The sequence below is a fragment of the Hemitrygon akajei genome, chromosome 5 (assembly GCF_048418815.1).
Source record: "Hemitrygon akajei chromosome 5, sHemAka1.3, whole genome shotgun sequence".
Lineage (NCBI taxonomy): Eukaryota > Metazoa > Chordata > Chondrichthyes > Myliobatiformes > Dasyatidae > Hemitrygon > Hemitrygon akajei.
Genome location: NC_133128.1, coordinates 154360746 through 154377543, shown reverse-complemented (window position 1 = coordinate 154377543; position 16798 = coordinate 154360746). Strand labels below are relative to the sequence as shown.

The 16798-nt window shown below is 36.4% G+C and overlaps 1 protein-coding gene across 7 annotated transcripts in view; it reads right to left on the bottom strand.

The window, feature by feature from the left end:
* Positions 1–1638: 1638 nt before the first annotated feature.
* Positions 1639–16798, bottom strand: part of LOC140728345 (serine/threonine-protein phosphatase 6 regulatory ankyrin repeat subunit C-like) — a 165237-nt gene continuing 150077 nt past the window's right edge. For 5 of the 7 annotated variants that reach the window (XM_073046935.1, XM_073046936.1, XM_073046937.1 and 2 more), the window contains 3 exons: positions 13976–14058; positions 4675–4766; positions 1639–4421 (listed from right to left, as the gene is read on the bottom strand). In XM_073046935.1, coding sequence (XP_072903036.1) covers positions 4141–4421; positions 4675–4766; positions 13976–14058 — 456 coding nt within the window. In that variant the 3' untranslated portion in view covers positions 1639–4140. The remainder of the gene's footprint in view (positions 4422–4674; positions 4767–13975; positions 14059–16798) is intronic. The other 2 variants (XM_073046939.1, XM_073046941.1) reach the window with 2 other exon arrangements.

Genomic DNA, 16798 nt, shown 5'->3' with positions numbered 1-16798 from the left:
ATATACCAGTTAGTTGAGTGGTGTTGCAGCAACAACCTTGCACTCAATGTCAACAAGACCAAGGAGGTGATTGTGGAAGGCTAAGACAAGGAAACACAAACCAATCCTCAGAGGGATCAGAAACGGAGCATGTGAACAATTTCAAGTTCCTGAGTGTCAATATCCCTGAGGACCTAACCTGGACACAACATATTGATGCAGCTATAAAGAAGGCAAGACAGCAGCTATATTTCATTAGGAGTTTGAGGAGATTTGGTTTGTCAAATAAAACACATGTAGAGAACATTCTGACTGGCTGCATCACTATCAGGTAGGGGGCAGGGTTGGACTACTGCACAAAATCAAAGATGCAGAAACTTGTTATATTAGTGGCTCCATCATGGGTACTAGCCTCCGTAGTATCCAAGACATCTTCACGCAACGATACCTTAGGAAGGCAGCACCCATCATTAAGGATCCCTCCTTCACAGTTATCGGTGGGAAGGAGGTATAGAAGCCTGAAGGCACATACTCATCGATTCAGAAATAGCTTCTTTCTGACATCCGATTTTTAAAGTGGGCATTGAACTCATGAACACTACCTCTCTACTTGTTTTATTTCTGTTATTTTGCACTACTTAATAAATTCAAGTTTTTCCTCTATGTTTATTGATCATGTATTTCATTGTACCACTGCTGTACAGTTACCACATATGCCAGTGATATTGAGTCTGATTCTGATTGTCTCTTAATCTCTCAGAGATTGAGAATGACAAAAATTCCGAATGGTTTTAATAAGATACGTGGGAAGACAAACAACCCCTATTATTGCCATTAATGCAAAACTGTTACATTCAAATGTTTATTAGAGGTTACTGTTGCTGGACTCTGAGTCCTTTGTTGCAACAGTAACCACATCAATGTCTGCAATGTGTGAATACAATTAGATGCTTTCCAATGAATAGATGATTTAAGAATATACAGCAACTTAAACAGTAAAAATACTTCTACTTTATATTTAATTAGAGCTTTGTTCCACAAACCCACAAAAAGATATCAACATTCAGAGAATGGTAAACTTAGTGGTATTTTTAAAATGTAGCTGGTTTTGACTGATTGCTGGTGATCTAGTTAGCCACCTATTTTTGGACCCCTCATTTTTAGGCACCAACTAAATCTGCCAATCCAGCAGCACATGTGATGATGAAGGTCACCAGCAAAGCTGACAGGGAAGGGGTGGGGGGGGGGGGGGGTTTGCCAATTTAGTGAGTGGCCAGCTTATATGTGTGAGCTCTGAATGTACACTCCTGCTCCCACAAAGCTAAAAAAAAAACCCTGAAATATTTAAAGCTCCAAAAAGCTTTCTCTCTCTTTATTTCTTCCTGAACTCAACTCTCCCCTACCCATCCAGTTGTCCCTGGAATAAACTGTAAAAAAAAAACTGGAATTAAATTAATGTCATGGAAACATTTCATGTTAACATGGGTTACTCATTTGGGAAAAAAAAACACAATAATTTTGCAAAAACTACCTGGTTCTTCCAAACGAGCAATATTTCTCTGAAACCTTAACCTGTATCCACCAGCAACTAAACATTTGGCTGTATTTAATCAGGAGTTTTCAGGAAGTACTTAAAGAAAAACAAAATCAATCAAATGGTTGCATCAGCATCTGTACCTTTTATTTTCATAAAAATATACAGCACCTGAATGCTTTTTTTAAAAAGTAGTTTACATTTCAGTATTTCTATATATAACAAGCATTCAGTAGTTCACAAAAGTCACATAGTAAAGTGTGCTTAAGGTCCAGGCTGGATTTAGATAATTTTGGGTTTCTTCCATTATTTTGACAGTCTTGATGCCAAAAATGTCTTAAGCTTTATTACCTCATATTCAACTGTAGAACTATGACCAAATACATAAATTTGATAGACTACTGTTTCCAACAACATTTTCATTTTCACTAAATTGTATCATATTCACTGCATAAAACATAACACTGTCACTGTATCATGATACCATACTATACTGTAACAAGACATATTGCACATGCTAAAGCATAAAAGTAGACACGATTACCAAATGGATGATATAGGCTTTTTAAGGGGTTGACCACTGCATAAGCTTCCACAAATATTTTTTCTATGGTTTTAAAATACACACTGTCAGATTGTCTAAATTATAATTGCCCTTTTCCAAATAATACTAATTTGTGATCAGCCATGTCTTTCAACCAAGGCTTCAGTTTTGAAACAATACTGCAAAAAAAAATCCACATGATGGTTTTATGAACAAACCACTCTTCATTCAGATGCATTTGGACCTTTAAAAACTGTACATTCATTGTTAATTTAAAAATCTAAATTAACATTATTGCTTGAATATTACTCAATTAGCAAGATTCTACAAGATGTTTGGAAACCATCTGGAAAATACACATGGGCAGAAAGGCACTAACTATTTGATAATGCAACAAAAACAAAATGGTATTTGAATTCAAGAAAAAATGAAAAATTTGCTACAAGGATTGCCAATCACAATACTACAGATCTCTAAATTCCAGCATTTAACTTTACCAGACTTTTTTCTAGTCTTATATTAAAAACTATAAAAAGTTTAAAAGTACATTAATACCTGCTCAAATTTACATAATTAAAATGGTTTAATTTTGCATTTCAATGATTCACTAAATAAAACAATCAAAATGAACAAGAAATTTTTTTAAAATGTTGAACAGTATAAAGAAAAGACCAGCCAATATAATTTAACTGGGGTAAAGAAGCAACCACAGAGTTTGAAAATTATATTGCAGCTTTAAACTTCTAAGAAAATTGATTAACAAACAGCTTTTTCTTCACATACAACCATTGTTTTTGGCCTTTTTCCTTCAATTTCAGTGCTTTAGTATGATATGATATTTATTGCTTTAAAGCAATTTCATATCAGAGGTCTCTACTCTGGAATTTAACTGCTTGTAATGGTTATTACGGAATAACCATTACAATATATTAAGGTTTCTTGAAATCTTTTCAGTGCTTTTAGTTAGAATAGTGAGGTTGCATTGATTGCACAGTCACTGCACAGAGCAATAATAGATCCCATGTGAATATTTGGAAAAAAAATCATAAACTTTACCTTGCTGATATCTAATGTAACATTGTGAATTAACTTAGATGAAATATATATTATTTGCATTCAGGTACCATATTTTTACTGAAATAGGCTACTTCAATGTAGCTGTTGAAGTAGATGAGTAAAAAAAGAAGGCTGTATGTAATCTTAGAGAACAAAGACAGCAACAGTCACAATCAGTTGCAGATTTGGTCCATTTGGCATAGCCAGACATGAAAAAACATTTTCATTTAACTTGCTGTGGTCCTGTCACAGGTGAGAGAATGGCTCCATTTAACACATAAGCTTTGGCAGATGAAGCAGACGTTATCACAACAGTTCTTTATGGCAGTTACTCTCTCTTCATCCTACAGGTGGGTAGATTTCAACAAAATTGCTGTGCATTCTTTAAAGGCTGCCTTTGAGGCTATATAAAAATGTACAAAATACCACAATCTGCTATTTGAACACTCATCTAAACTTGCTGGTATACTTAAAGTAAAAAGATATCATCAAGTCCTGTTGGAATTTGTGAATATTCTACACTGCAGTCTGGAAAAGTTCATTCATTGTTTATCAGTAGTTAACGGCTCAGGTGGATAATTAGTCCCTAACAACTCTATAACCGCAAGTTTTTACTGAAGTGCAAATGCACGTTTGTGCTGATTTGGAAAAATTTTAAAATTCTATTCATAGGGCAAGTAATCTGGCAATGAACTGCACAGCATCCTGTGACAGATCCCCATGAATTTCTACAGTTACAATATGCAGCACAATTTGGTGGTCAAGAACCACTACTTTGCATAAAATGTCCCAGAGGCAATGCCAAATATATGGCAGATTTGAGCAATAGCAAATCACTTGCCCTATTCAATAACCCTCTTCATGAATCAATACTTTAAGATACTGCTTTCTAAAACATGTAAGAAAAGTGCCTTTTTATTAAGTGCTTCTTAAAAAGTTTGCAGTGATTGATTGCTCAATCTGTAATTCTTCAACTGAGTAACAAGTCAAATATTAGGCTTTTCCCATCTAAGGTTCTTAAAATCATTCAGAAAGTCTCAGAGTCTGAATCATTCTCATCATCATCTTCCTGACACCTATCCATTTTTCCCACATTGTTATACAACTCCTTGTTAAAAGAATTAATGTTGCTACCCGTATTAGGGGAATCATAGGATAGAGGTGTATTCAAACTGTCATTTTTTATTAGACTGATGCTGAAGGACGTCATTGTGCTGGGAGAAGGAAAAGGCATCATGGTAGCCAAAATGAGTGCCAGACAGTCAGCCACATCTTTGTTAGGAGCACAAGCCAAGGCTGGGGTATGACCTGGGCACAAAAGCAGACAAGGGAATGGTTAGTATACAAAGTCTGAACCAAAATTAAAAGGAAGGAAAGAAAAACAGCAAAGTCAAATCTCGCTTTCAATAAATCGACTTACACTATTTAATCCATGCCAACAACACTACGAGGAAGTTTGGTTAAACTTTTAGAGGTGTCTTAGCGCTGGTGTGTGTTATTTTTGGTAGAGAAGTAAACTAATCAACAGCAGAATAATTAGTAAGAAGCTATCCATACTTACCATTTTCATCCACAGCAAGAACACTTGCCCCTTTGCTTAGTAAATCATGCACTACCATTTTAAGCCCATTCTTTGCAGCTATGTGAAGTGGTCTGAAAGAATAAATTTAAAACTTAATTGTAAAAAAAATTAACAAGTCAGTAAGGAGGACAATTCATACAACTAATACAATCATCGATGTGCTAAATACTCTTCTGTTATCTCTTTTGTGATAACATATTCAGAGCATTACCTTCCAAAATCTGGAGACATCTAGAGATCAGGCTCTAGAATTTTTAGATAGCAGTACTAAACTTGTTCTGCTAAATTAACCAGTGCCTACTTAGGACAGTAAATTTGATGGCATTTATGTTTCTATCATTGCTTCAGGCAAAAACCTCCAGACCAAATACCCTCTGGCTGGCCCACCTTTCCTCTAATCATTCTACCACTTATTCTTCTTAGGGAAAATAAAACTTCCAATTTAACCCAGTCTAGTCTCTCATAAATTTTACATAATCATCTTTATTGCCAAAAAGGAAGACGATGAGGCTCAATGCAACTTACAGACCGCAACTGCCTGTTCACTTGGGAAATCAGTAAGGGGGAAAAATGGTGAAATTAATTGAAAATGAAAGCAAATAAACATCCAGGACTCACGGCCTGTACCAGGTTTATGACGAAATGGCTTCAGAGATGGTGCCCATCTTTAGAAGTTCCTCAGATTCTAGAACATTTTATACAGAATGGAGGGTAGAAAATTTAATCCCCCAATTTAAGAAAGGAAGGAGAGAGAGGAAGTACACTAAAATTCAGTTAGTTTGTAATTAATCAGCAGGAAAATAACAGCAGAATTCGTTATGAAGAAAGTGATAGCAGGTCAGGGAGAATAATAATATGATTGGACAAGTTCACTAAGTATTAACGGAAGGGAAATGATGCTTAACAAATTTGTTAGAATTGTCAGTAGCACAATAAATAAGGGCAAACCAATGTTTCTGATATACTTACAGACAGCCTTTAAAAAAGTACCACACAAAGTTATCAAACATAATTAGTGCACATTGGATTCAAGGACTGAAGACTGATTAACAAAATAAAAACAGGCAGAAATAAAAGGCTCTCTTTTTGTGTTGGCAAGCTATTACTGTATAAGCCTTCAAGATCAGTCCTGGAGCCTGGTCGATTCACAATCTTTATCAATCAATGAAGTAAACGTGATATACCTACATTTGTCAATTGTACAAATCTGGGTAACAGTGCAAGTTGTTACGAAGATACAGAGAAGCTTCCACAGGGTAACGATAGAATAAGTGAATAGGAGACGAGAGAGCAAAATAGATGCAGTTTGGAAAGAAAATGATAATCTACTGTTCTAACAAAAACAGAACATCAGGGTATTTTCATTTAAGAATATCATGAGACTGCTTTGATTGCCATTGATCACAATGGGTACTCTGAATGTCAACATTTTCCAAGTATACAGCGGCCTTTATTATATTTGGGTTTGACTATCACTGATGATACTACTTTTGGAAAATTATGTACCTAAGAAAGGGGATTTTCTCAATAAAGGGAGTGCAGTAAATATTCACCAAACTGATTCCATGTATGGGAAGACTGTCCTGTGAGGAGAGATTCAACAGGGTTGGCCTAAACATGCCAAAATGATTGGTGATCTTATTGAAATATACAAAATTATAATGGTATTTGACAAGGTAGATGGAGAGATTAGGATTTCTCTGGGAGGTGGAGTCCAAAACCAGGGATTACAGTTTTAAAATACATGACCAAGATGAGTAGAATAGTAATTTCTTCACCAAGGTCAGTAAGTCTTTGGAATTCTTTTGTAAAGGACACCAGAAGCTGAAAGGCTGAGCACTTTTAAGACAGAGACTGAAAAAAATTGGGATACTAAGGGAATCAAGGAATATAGGGTTAATACAGGGAAATGGTACTTTTAAGTTAAAAATAATGGTTTTAGTGAACAGCAGAAGAGAGAATGTGAATGTCCTTCTCTTGCTTCTATATTTTACATTACTATGTCCTTCATTGACTGTTGTTCCTCAATAGCAGAACATGCCAACCTGAAACAGATTTACTGTTGTTCAGTGACAGGATGCCAGTTATGGTGGAGGTTATCTTATGAAATATCCTGGGAAAAGGATAATAGATCTACATCCATAACTATCTATTATGATACCACTGGAGTGCAGTTCCTTTAATGCCCATTGACTTAATTTTTACCAGGGATCCTTGATACCACACTCCTCAAGTACTGCATTGATGTCAAAACAGTCACTCTTGCCTCACCTGTGGAATTCAGCACTTAGTTCCACATTTGGGCCAAGGCTGTAATGAGATCTGGAGACAAGTGATTCTTGCAAAACTCAAACTAGGAATCAATGAGCAGCTTTTTGGTGAGTAGATGCTCCCTGTAAAACTGTTAGTAACATTATTCAAACTCTCTTTTAATTCTGTTGATGAGTCAATTCTTGATTCAGAATAAACAAATATGATATACAAAATATTTTGCTTTTTTTCAGGATATAGCATATCAAGGCAATTTTTCATGTAGCTTCATAGATGATAGCATTGACACCATCAGAATACTTACTGAACTGACTGATTTTGCTAAGCAAATTTTTAACATTCCAGTCAAGATTTGTAGCTTTAATTGTGTCTGTACACTTAATTTTGATGTCACAGCAAGTGAACTGAATTTACTGAAGACCAGTATCAGTCATGGTAGGAATCTCAAGGAGACTGGGGGATGATTTCTGTCTGACAATGACTGCAAATGCAGTGTTAACTTTTGCACTTGTGCTGGGATTGGTCATAATCAGGAGCGGAAAGGGATACGGTTTCGCTTCCTTCAGGTTAATTGTTTATGTTTTCACTACCATTCATGACTGTATTCAGCATTGTAGTGATTTGACACTGTTTGGCTCAGGTTTTATTTCTAGCTTGTTAGTATACATGGTTTTCACTGAGGTGGAATTTCAATTTCATTTATGTCTAGTGCCACTCCTTTATCTCTCAAACTGAACCAACTTCAGTCTTCCTATAGGATTCTGATGAAAGATGTGCCAGATGAAGAGCTTACAGGTAGTGACAATGTATGATTCCGTTGTTCATGATATGCTTCAAACATATTCATTTATGAGCTGCCTTAGTTTAAAATGTGTTTATTCCCCCATCCTGATTCTCATAGTGGAAGGAGACCTCTGTATGGTAAATGACTTAGGTTCATAGGAACAGCACAATGATCATTCCAAATGTCAATGGCCCTTGCCACAGCTGGATTTATGGGCCCACTAGGTTATTTCTATATGATAAAGAAAGAGGACATTCAGCCCATTCAGTCTATGTCAGCCCACAAAACAATGCCATTCAACTACTAATTTTCTCTGCAATCTTTTCTCCATATAGCACCTTAACTATTCTACTACTTATTCATACTCTAGGGGGAACTTATAGTGACAAATAATCTACTACCTATGTTGTGGAGGGAAACCCGGGTTCTTGGTCACAGGGATAACCTGCAAACTCCACATAGGGAGCATTGAAGTGAACCCTAGTGACTGGAGCTGGAAAGCAGATTTCCACAAATTCAGTTTAGTACTGATATTTTTCAGAGAGGAATCCGCTTTCTTGAGTTAACAGTAAATGGAATGCTAATTTGTCAGTTGAGGGAGGATTGCAGGCAGTAAGCAGTGTATGGTTGATGTGAAGCCATGAACCTTGGCTGTAGTGTCATTGTTAAGAACTCACAGGTTCTTTCCTCAGACCGTGCATCACAGCGTTCAAACTTTGGTTAATCTGTTCTCATAGCTGTGCAGTGGTTGCACAGGAATTATTTTGTCCAGAGCTGGCACAAAAACTGATAGGTTTGTCTTAACGAGCAAGATCTTGTAAGGCTGTTGCTTATTAAGTTTGTATAGTAGTTCTTCCAATGTTGGAACTAATCCTCATAGCCAAAGGGAAAATACTTAAGATGTTGGGCACTGCATAAAAACCAAAAACAAAACTCTTTCCATTTCTTCCTACCATCTCCATATGTCAGTGCAGGTAGCTGTGCAGTTCTGCCTGTGCATGTTGTGCCTTTTGTTTCCTGGTTCAATGACTAATTTACAACTAACTGATCCAATTTATTTGAATGGCGCAGAACTTATTGTTGATATTGACGCAAAAGACTAAAGAGCCTTGATGAATCAGTTGGGCTTTTGCCAAAATTTAATAATTGCTTTAATTTTCAATTCTTTGAAAATGAACTCAAATGTTGGAAATTGAACACATTCTCTAAATTCTTAGTTGAGAATTATGTATTAAGAGTCACTATTTTACAGTTCTAATAATTCAATCATAATCTCACAGAGAACCGGTATCTTTCTAAATGCTCAATGGGGCAGAAATTGGAACTGATTTACTAATTTGGATTTTCCGAAGGGAAAAGATTTGATCTACTATCTATCCCAATCAATTTTGCCTCAATATTTCTAGCTGTCACATTTTTAACGTGTTTAGCAAATCAATTATGGGACCAATAGAATGTGGGTACTTTGGTCTTGGTCTGTTTTTTTTGAAGACCATTATTCAATCATGATATTTTTATGCACGAACAGTTGTTTAAATTCTGTTGATCAAGACCTTTGCTCAAGAAAGCACAGCAGCATCTCCACTTTCTGGGGAGATTGAAGCAAGTGAGGCTCCCTCACATCCTCCATTTTAACCAACTTTTACAGAAGCAACATCGAGAGTGTCCTGACCAGCTGAGCCTCCATCTGGTATGGGAATTGCAAGGCATCTGACTGTAAGTTCCTACGAAGAATTGCAAAGACGACTGAGGGGATCACTGGGGTCTCTCTTTCACCCATTAAAGATATTTATCAGGAGCAATACAAATGCAGGGCCCTTAGAATTGTCAGTGATCCCTCTCATCTGCCTAATGCTGCTTAACCCCCTACCATCAAGCACGAGGTACCATAGCATTAGGACAAAAACTCTTAGGATGAGAAACTGCTTCTTCCCCCAAGCTGCAAGACTATTGAATTCACCATCACCACCCAGGTCTTCATACATATGAAGCGCCAGTAGTGTTATACTGTTCACATTTTAACTTGTATCGTATATGAACCTTAATATTTGTTAAATCATTTGTGGTAATATTACTTCATGTGTTATATGTGTGAGTTATATATACTGTGTTGTGCACCTTCATCTGGAGGAACATTGTCTCATTTTAAGGTATATACAGGTATGGTTGAATGACAATAAACTTGAACTTAAACTTGAAATTCAACCTGCAATTTCAACATAGCTTCTGCTTGTTATTTGGCACATAGGAACTAGCATGAAGGGAAATTATTTCACCAAGTAATACTTGTTTACAATGTTTTTCTGCTTCAAAAACACTACCGAGCACTCATGAAACTAAATTTCCATATTTCCTTATTCGCTGCAGCTGCATTACATAAAGGACTTCTCAAACTGATTCTGCATAGACTGACCAAAGATGAGAAAGACAAGAAAGCTCAGAAATCTATTCAAACAACTTTACATCTACAGTGCTACTTATTTACTTTTTTTTTTAATGATATCTTTGCCTGGGTACTTCCTTGGTCATCTGTCTGGCTAGTTATACCAGCTTGAGCTATAGACATAGGAGGTATGATAGACTTACACGCATCCATCAGGATTAAGGTCAAGAAGGGGTTATATCTATAGCCAGTGACTAAGATTACCAAAGAAATTATTAGTTTCTCATCTCTAAACTTCTGAAGAATAAATGCTAAGTTTTTGTAAGTCAGTAGTGACACAGATCTGTAATTGCTTACTTCAGCTTCCTACCCATTGATGAACTGCTCTACCACAGTGGTCAAAGTCACCATCATGCTTCCTTGGCTCCAGCGAGTAGAGACTGATCTATGTTTGGGATGGACAGCAACATTCAAGAACAGGGAGCATGGGTGGCAGATCTCTCTGGCTGTGCTGTCATTATTACATCACATTGCTAAGGGATAACCTTGGAGACACCCAGGGAAAAAAAGTTAATAACTGCAGAGATGATAAACTGCCTTCACACCACATGGTTTTGAAGTTTATGAGCACTATTTTCAACTGAAGTATATCTTACCTACACTTGCATCTGCAAGGCAGAACCAATACCTATACCAAAAGCTCCAAATGCCTTGTATAAATGCTGACCATTATGTACAAAAAAGTTACACTAAAGCTATGCCATTTCTTGGCTGGCTCTGAAAAGTGACATGATGGAGAAGATATTACTTCATAAACTTGAAAAAGAAATTTTGCCAACCTACAAGACATTCCAAATAATTTGCTTTTATGAAAGGCAAAATATAGATCTGGGCCCATGAGACTGTTATATTTCCATCTACTTGCACTGGGATTATAGTCCTCCATACCCCTACTCTCCAAACTTCGCTTCAACATTGAAATAGAACTCGCATGCACCACTTGAGCTGACAGCTCATTCCACACTCTCACAATGCTCTGAGTTTCCGCTCATGTACCCCTTAACCTTTTCACCTTTCACCCTTACCCATAAGCTCTGGTTGTAGTCCCACCACCTCAGTGGAAGAGGCCTTCTTGCATTTACCCTACTTATACACTTCATAATTTTGTACATCTCTTTCGAATCTCCTCTCAGTCTTCTACATTCTGAAGAATACAGACCTAACCTATTCAACCTTTCCTTATAACTCAGATCCTCCAGACCTGGCAACATCTTTGTAAATTTTCTCTGTACTCTTTCAATGTTATTTACATCTTTCGTGTAGGCAGGTGACCAAAACAACACACAATGCTCCAAATTAGGCCTCACCATTGTCTTATGCAAGTTCAACATAACATACCATCTCTTGTACTCAGTGCTTCGATTTATGAATACCAATGTGCCAAGACTTTCTTTTTGACCCCCATCTACCTGTGACACCACTTTCAATGAATTATAGACCAGAATTCCCAGATTCCTTCACTCTACCACACTCCTTAGTGCCCTTCCATTCACTGTGTAAGAACGACCCTGGTTGGTCCTACAGAAGTGCAATACTTCACACTTGTCTGCACTAAATGCCATCTGCCATTTAATACATCTTTTGGAATATTCAAAGGAATAAAGTTCTAAGTTCAAGGTCAATTTATTGTCAAGGTACTTATACAGTATGTCACCATATACAACCCCAGCATACTCAGTAAATCCAATAATAGAATCAGTGAAAGGCCACACCTAGCAGAGCAGAGTGCAAAAGACAACAAACTGTGTAAATACAAAAGTAAAAACAAGAAATAATAATAATAATAATAATAATAATAAATAAACAATAAATATCCAGAACATGAACTGAAGAATCGCTAAAAGTGAGTCCACAGGTTGTGGGAACAGTTCAATGATGGGGCAAATGAAGTTGAGTGAAGTTATCCCTCTGGTTCAAGTGCCTGATGGTTGAAGAATAATAACTGTTCCTGAACCTGGTGGCATGAGTCCTGAGGCTCCAGTACCTTCTTCCTGATGGCAGCAGCAAGAAGAGAGCATGACCTGGATGGTGGGGTTCCCCGATGATGGATGCTGCTTTTCTGCGGCAACGCTCTGTGTAGATGTGCTCAATGGTGGAGTGGGTTCTACCTGTGATGGACTGGGCTGTATCCACTACTTTTTGTAGGATTTTCCATTCAAGAGCATTAATGCTTCCATACCAGGCTGTGATGCAACCAGTCAATATGCTGTCCACTGTACATCTATAGGTGAGTGTTAAAGTTTTAAATGTCATGCCAAATCTTCACAAACTTCTAAGAAAGGAGAGGTACTGCTGTGCTTTCTTCATAATTGCACTTAGGTACTGAGCCCAGGACAGGTCCTCTGAAATGATAACACCAAAAAATTTAAAGTTGCTGACCCTCTCCACCTCTGATTCCCCAGTGAGAACTGACTCATGGACCTCTGGTTTCCTTCTCCTGAAGCGAATAATCCACTCTTTGGTCTTGCTGACATCAAGTAAAAGGTTGTTATTGTGGCATCACTCAGCCAGATTTTCAATCTCCTTCCTATATGTTGATTTGTCACCACCTTTGATCTGGCTAACAACAGTGGTGTCATCAGCAAACTTGAATATGGCATTGGAACTGTGCTTAGCCACACAGTGTTAAGCAAGTCAAGCAGAGGGCCAACCACACGGCCTGGTGGTGCACCTGTGCTGATGGAAATTGTGGAGGAGATGTTGCCAGTCAATTAAGTGTGATATCCTGTTTCAGAGGATCCATGGTCAAAACACCATCAATATTACTGGATTAATATTCACATACAAGGCCTTCTAGGTACTGCAAAGAGCAGGAAGACTAATTCTCTCCATTCAGTCATGACAGATTTTGCAGCTGCACTAGCCTGCTATTTACATACTCTAAGGATGCAGCACTGAATCTTGGAAACCTTTTCTGTTGGAGGGACTAATGAAGTGAGGTTGTACTGTAATCCTTGACTTTGGCAGATTAATGTGGCTAATTCTGAAACAAAGGAGCTACTCAAGGTGTCAACAATCAGCAGCACAAAGAGTAGAGATGAAGAAAACCCAAAACCATTTGACAACTACAAAGAATTTCGGGGTTGTCATTACAATGCCCTTCAAGACCTGCGCAGGACTCTGCCATTAAATCTAGTTCTGACTGCCCATACCATTAAAATTCTCAGTTTCCTATTTCTGGCATCACTTTATGCCTGTGCTGTATGACTATGACTAAAATCAATTTCTACCAAGCTGTACTAAGTATGAACAAACATTTGGTCAAGAAGGCACGTAGATTTCAAGGAAAGTTTAAAAAAAAATTTTGAGGAAGGAGACAAAGACTTAGTGAGGACACTCAAGAACTGATGCATTTGATGGCATAACATCAAGATGGAGTAATGGATAACGTGTGTCAACAAATACAAGTGTTGTTTATAAATGGGACTTTGCAAGTTAGGATATAGTTAGCACAAGCTCAAGTTTCATGTAGCATGGGAGATGGTATCAATCAGTACAATTTAGACAGGGATTTAATTGGACAATATTATGGAGATGAGGCCAAAGATCCTAGCAATGAAGCCAGACAAGTTTAATCACAGCGTCAAGTTTAAACATTTGACTTTTCACATTTTCAAATGTACAGATCTCCGCTTGCAAGTATTTATTCAATCTAAATTAAAAGATTATTTGCATTGTTTCGCTTCTGCAATCTGATCAAAATGCAATTGTTCTACAAAATAACCACAATAAGTCCAAACTGCTTAAAAAATTAAATCTGCTGACCAACAATTACTACTTACGTTTGCAGTGCATTATTTGTTGCATTAATAAGGCTTATGTCATCTATTTTCTCAAGGATGAACAAGGCACATTTTTCATGACCCTGCCAAAACGAACACAATTCATGATGATTAGTACTTTCACATATTAGATAGCATTATGTGCTGAATCTTTATATTTATACTTCAGTCAGGTTTGAAAATAACCTCAAATTTTCTCTGCATCAGATTTCTGCTTCCAGCAGTTTGACTCATTATTCAGAGGAACTGAAAGATTTTGACATCCTCCATCAGACCACAACCTTAATTCATATAAAATTTGATTTACCGCAGTTCTATATATTTTCGGTTTTTGTTTTCTTTGTGAATAAGAACTCAGTGCTTCATTCAGTCAATAGATGTTGCAACATCTAGTATCAATGTCCTGAACTTCATTTTAGCTTCAAAACTTTCCTGATCTTACAAAAATGTTTGATGCAGGATATAACTTTTAATTGCTATCCTGTACCTTCTGCTGAAATCAAACATTCTAGAAATTATTTAGAACAGGTGCAGACAGGATATTGACCAAAATGGCTCCCAATAATTGATCTAAATGTTCATTCATGAATAATAGGTACTTGGTGAAAAACTGCTGGATAAATTTGTCCTTAAAGGCATTCTGCAGCAAAAATTAGCACATCCAAGCAAATATGGAAGTGCAAGAAATTTTAAGGTATGAAGAGAAGCTACACTGCCCTGTAGTGGCAAAATAAAGATATGCAGCTATGTATTTTTTTGAGCACCTCTGTGGTGTTATTTAACTGCAGGAGTTAAGAATGCATTGAAGAGTGATCATTGTGTTTCATTTATAAACACATATAATTCTTTACAATACAAAACTGGGATAGATCATTGAACAATATACAATAAACTGCTTCTAGTGTCAACATGTAGAAGCCCACTTGAATTGGGTTCACACATTACTGTATCTTTAGGTTTCACTGCCAAAGAAATAAAAAAAATTAAAATTAGATCCCTAGTCTCATCCACAGGCCTTTTGGGACTTAATAAACCATTACTGAACTTGGGATGAATTTGGGCAGCACCTGGTATTGATAATTAATTTAATCATATTCTACTTTTGAATTGCATTTAATTATCATCTTGTGTAAATTCTAAAGTTAAAATTCATTTATCTTTATTTCTGTAAATTATTTTACAAATAAAGATTTTGTGAATATGATTTGCTTCAATCTAAAAAAAATCATACATTTAAACCATCAGTAGCAAGCTGTGGAAAATGTGATATTAGTTATATAGTTATATATTAGTTATTTTAACTACAATTGAACTGACGGGCTATAAATGGAATCTCAATTTTGAATTGTAAATATCAGTTCCTTCCCTTTGAATCAATACTACTTGCAGAGGTGTCCAAATGCAAAACTTGAGAAGTTAAGATCTGTGTCTATGTCAGTAATAAGCCTAATGCCTTCCAACACTCGGTTTGTACTTCCACAGGTCAGTTTTTCAATTTCACAACCAAATAATTTTTTAAATGTGCAAGCAGAGTTTCTACATCCATTTAAGGCAGAAAGTTTCAAACCATTCTCAGGGTGAAAGTTTTCTCAATCTGCCCTGTAATCTTTCTAACAATTCTGTATCTCTTAGTTTTTGACACCTGCAAGGAAAACTGGCCCTTTCCATCTATTCAATCTAGACGCATCATAACTTCAGAGTACTTGATTAAATCTCCTATTATCCACAACTGTCCCAAAGAAACCAACTCTAACTTATACAATCTTCTGGACATTTAAAAAAATATTTACAAACTTTTTTAAAATCATGCTCTCTTCTTTTAAACATTAAAATATATTTGAGAATAAATTCTGAGCACTATAGAATATCACTGTAAGCACCTTACCAACCCCATTTCTTTCGTACCATTTTAAAATTCAATTTGCCGCTCCCCCTTGTAACAGCATGAGCTTTAATTTATTGACTAGACTATCTAAATGGACTCACTGAATACCAACTTCTTACTTTCTCAGAAAGTTCAATCAAAGCTGCCAGTGTAACCTACGCATAACAAATTTGTGCATAATGTTGCTAAAAAATCTGTGCTTTTCTAAATGAAGATCTATGCTGTCCTTTGTTTTCACCTGTAATAATTTGATTTTTCCTTTCCATTTTAAATAACAAAGCACATTTATCCTTTAACCCTCCAATACCATTCCTGCAATCAAGGATTTAAAACCAACAGTCGTATGTTTTAACATATTCTAGCTTCTTTTAGCTTCATGGTTGAAACAAAACAACTATATATTCTAGAAATCTGAAACCAAAACAGAAAATGCTAGAAATATTCAGCAGATAACATCTGAGGACAGAGAAAAACAGCTAATGCTTCTGGTCAATAAAACTTCAACAAAACTGTGTAAGCTTTTTTCTGCTATTGCTTTATAGTTCAATTGGGCCAGGTGACTTATGCAGTTTTAAAAACACTTTAACCCCTTAATTCTTCCTCTGAATTATTAACCTTATCTACATCCTTTGTCTCCCAACATAAAGTAGATTATCTTTTAGTTGATGATTTCTTGAGTTATCTTATTGATTTTTGGAACTCATAATTTCAACTCTAGTATCATTATTTCTTTACATCCTCTCTTTGCATAGCAAATTTCCCTTTTAATTTTTCTTCTGCACTTTATAAATTCCTTACCTTACTACTAAGTTTAGCTCTCAATGTCATACTCTCTATGGTTCTCAGCAGCTAGAGGCTCTAAATATGGCATCCCACCTTTTTTCCAGTGTGGGAATTCATTTACCCTAGATTCCTTGAATCTCTTCTTGTACATTTGC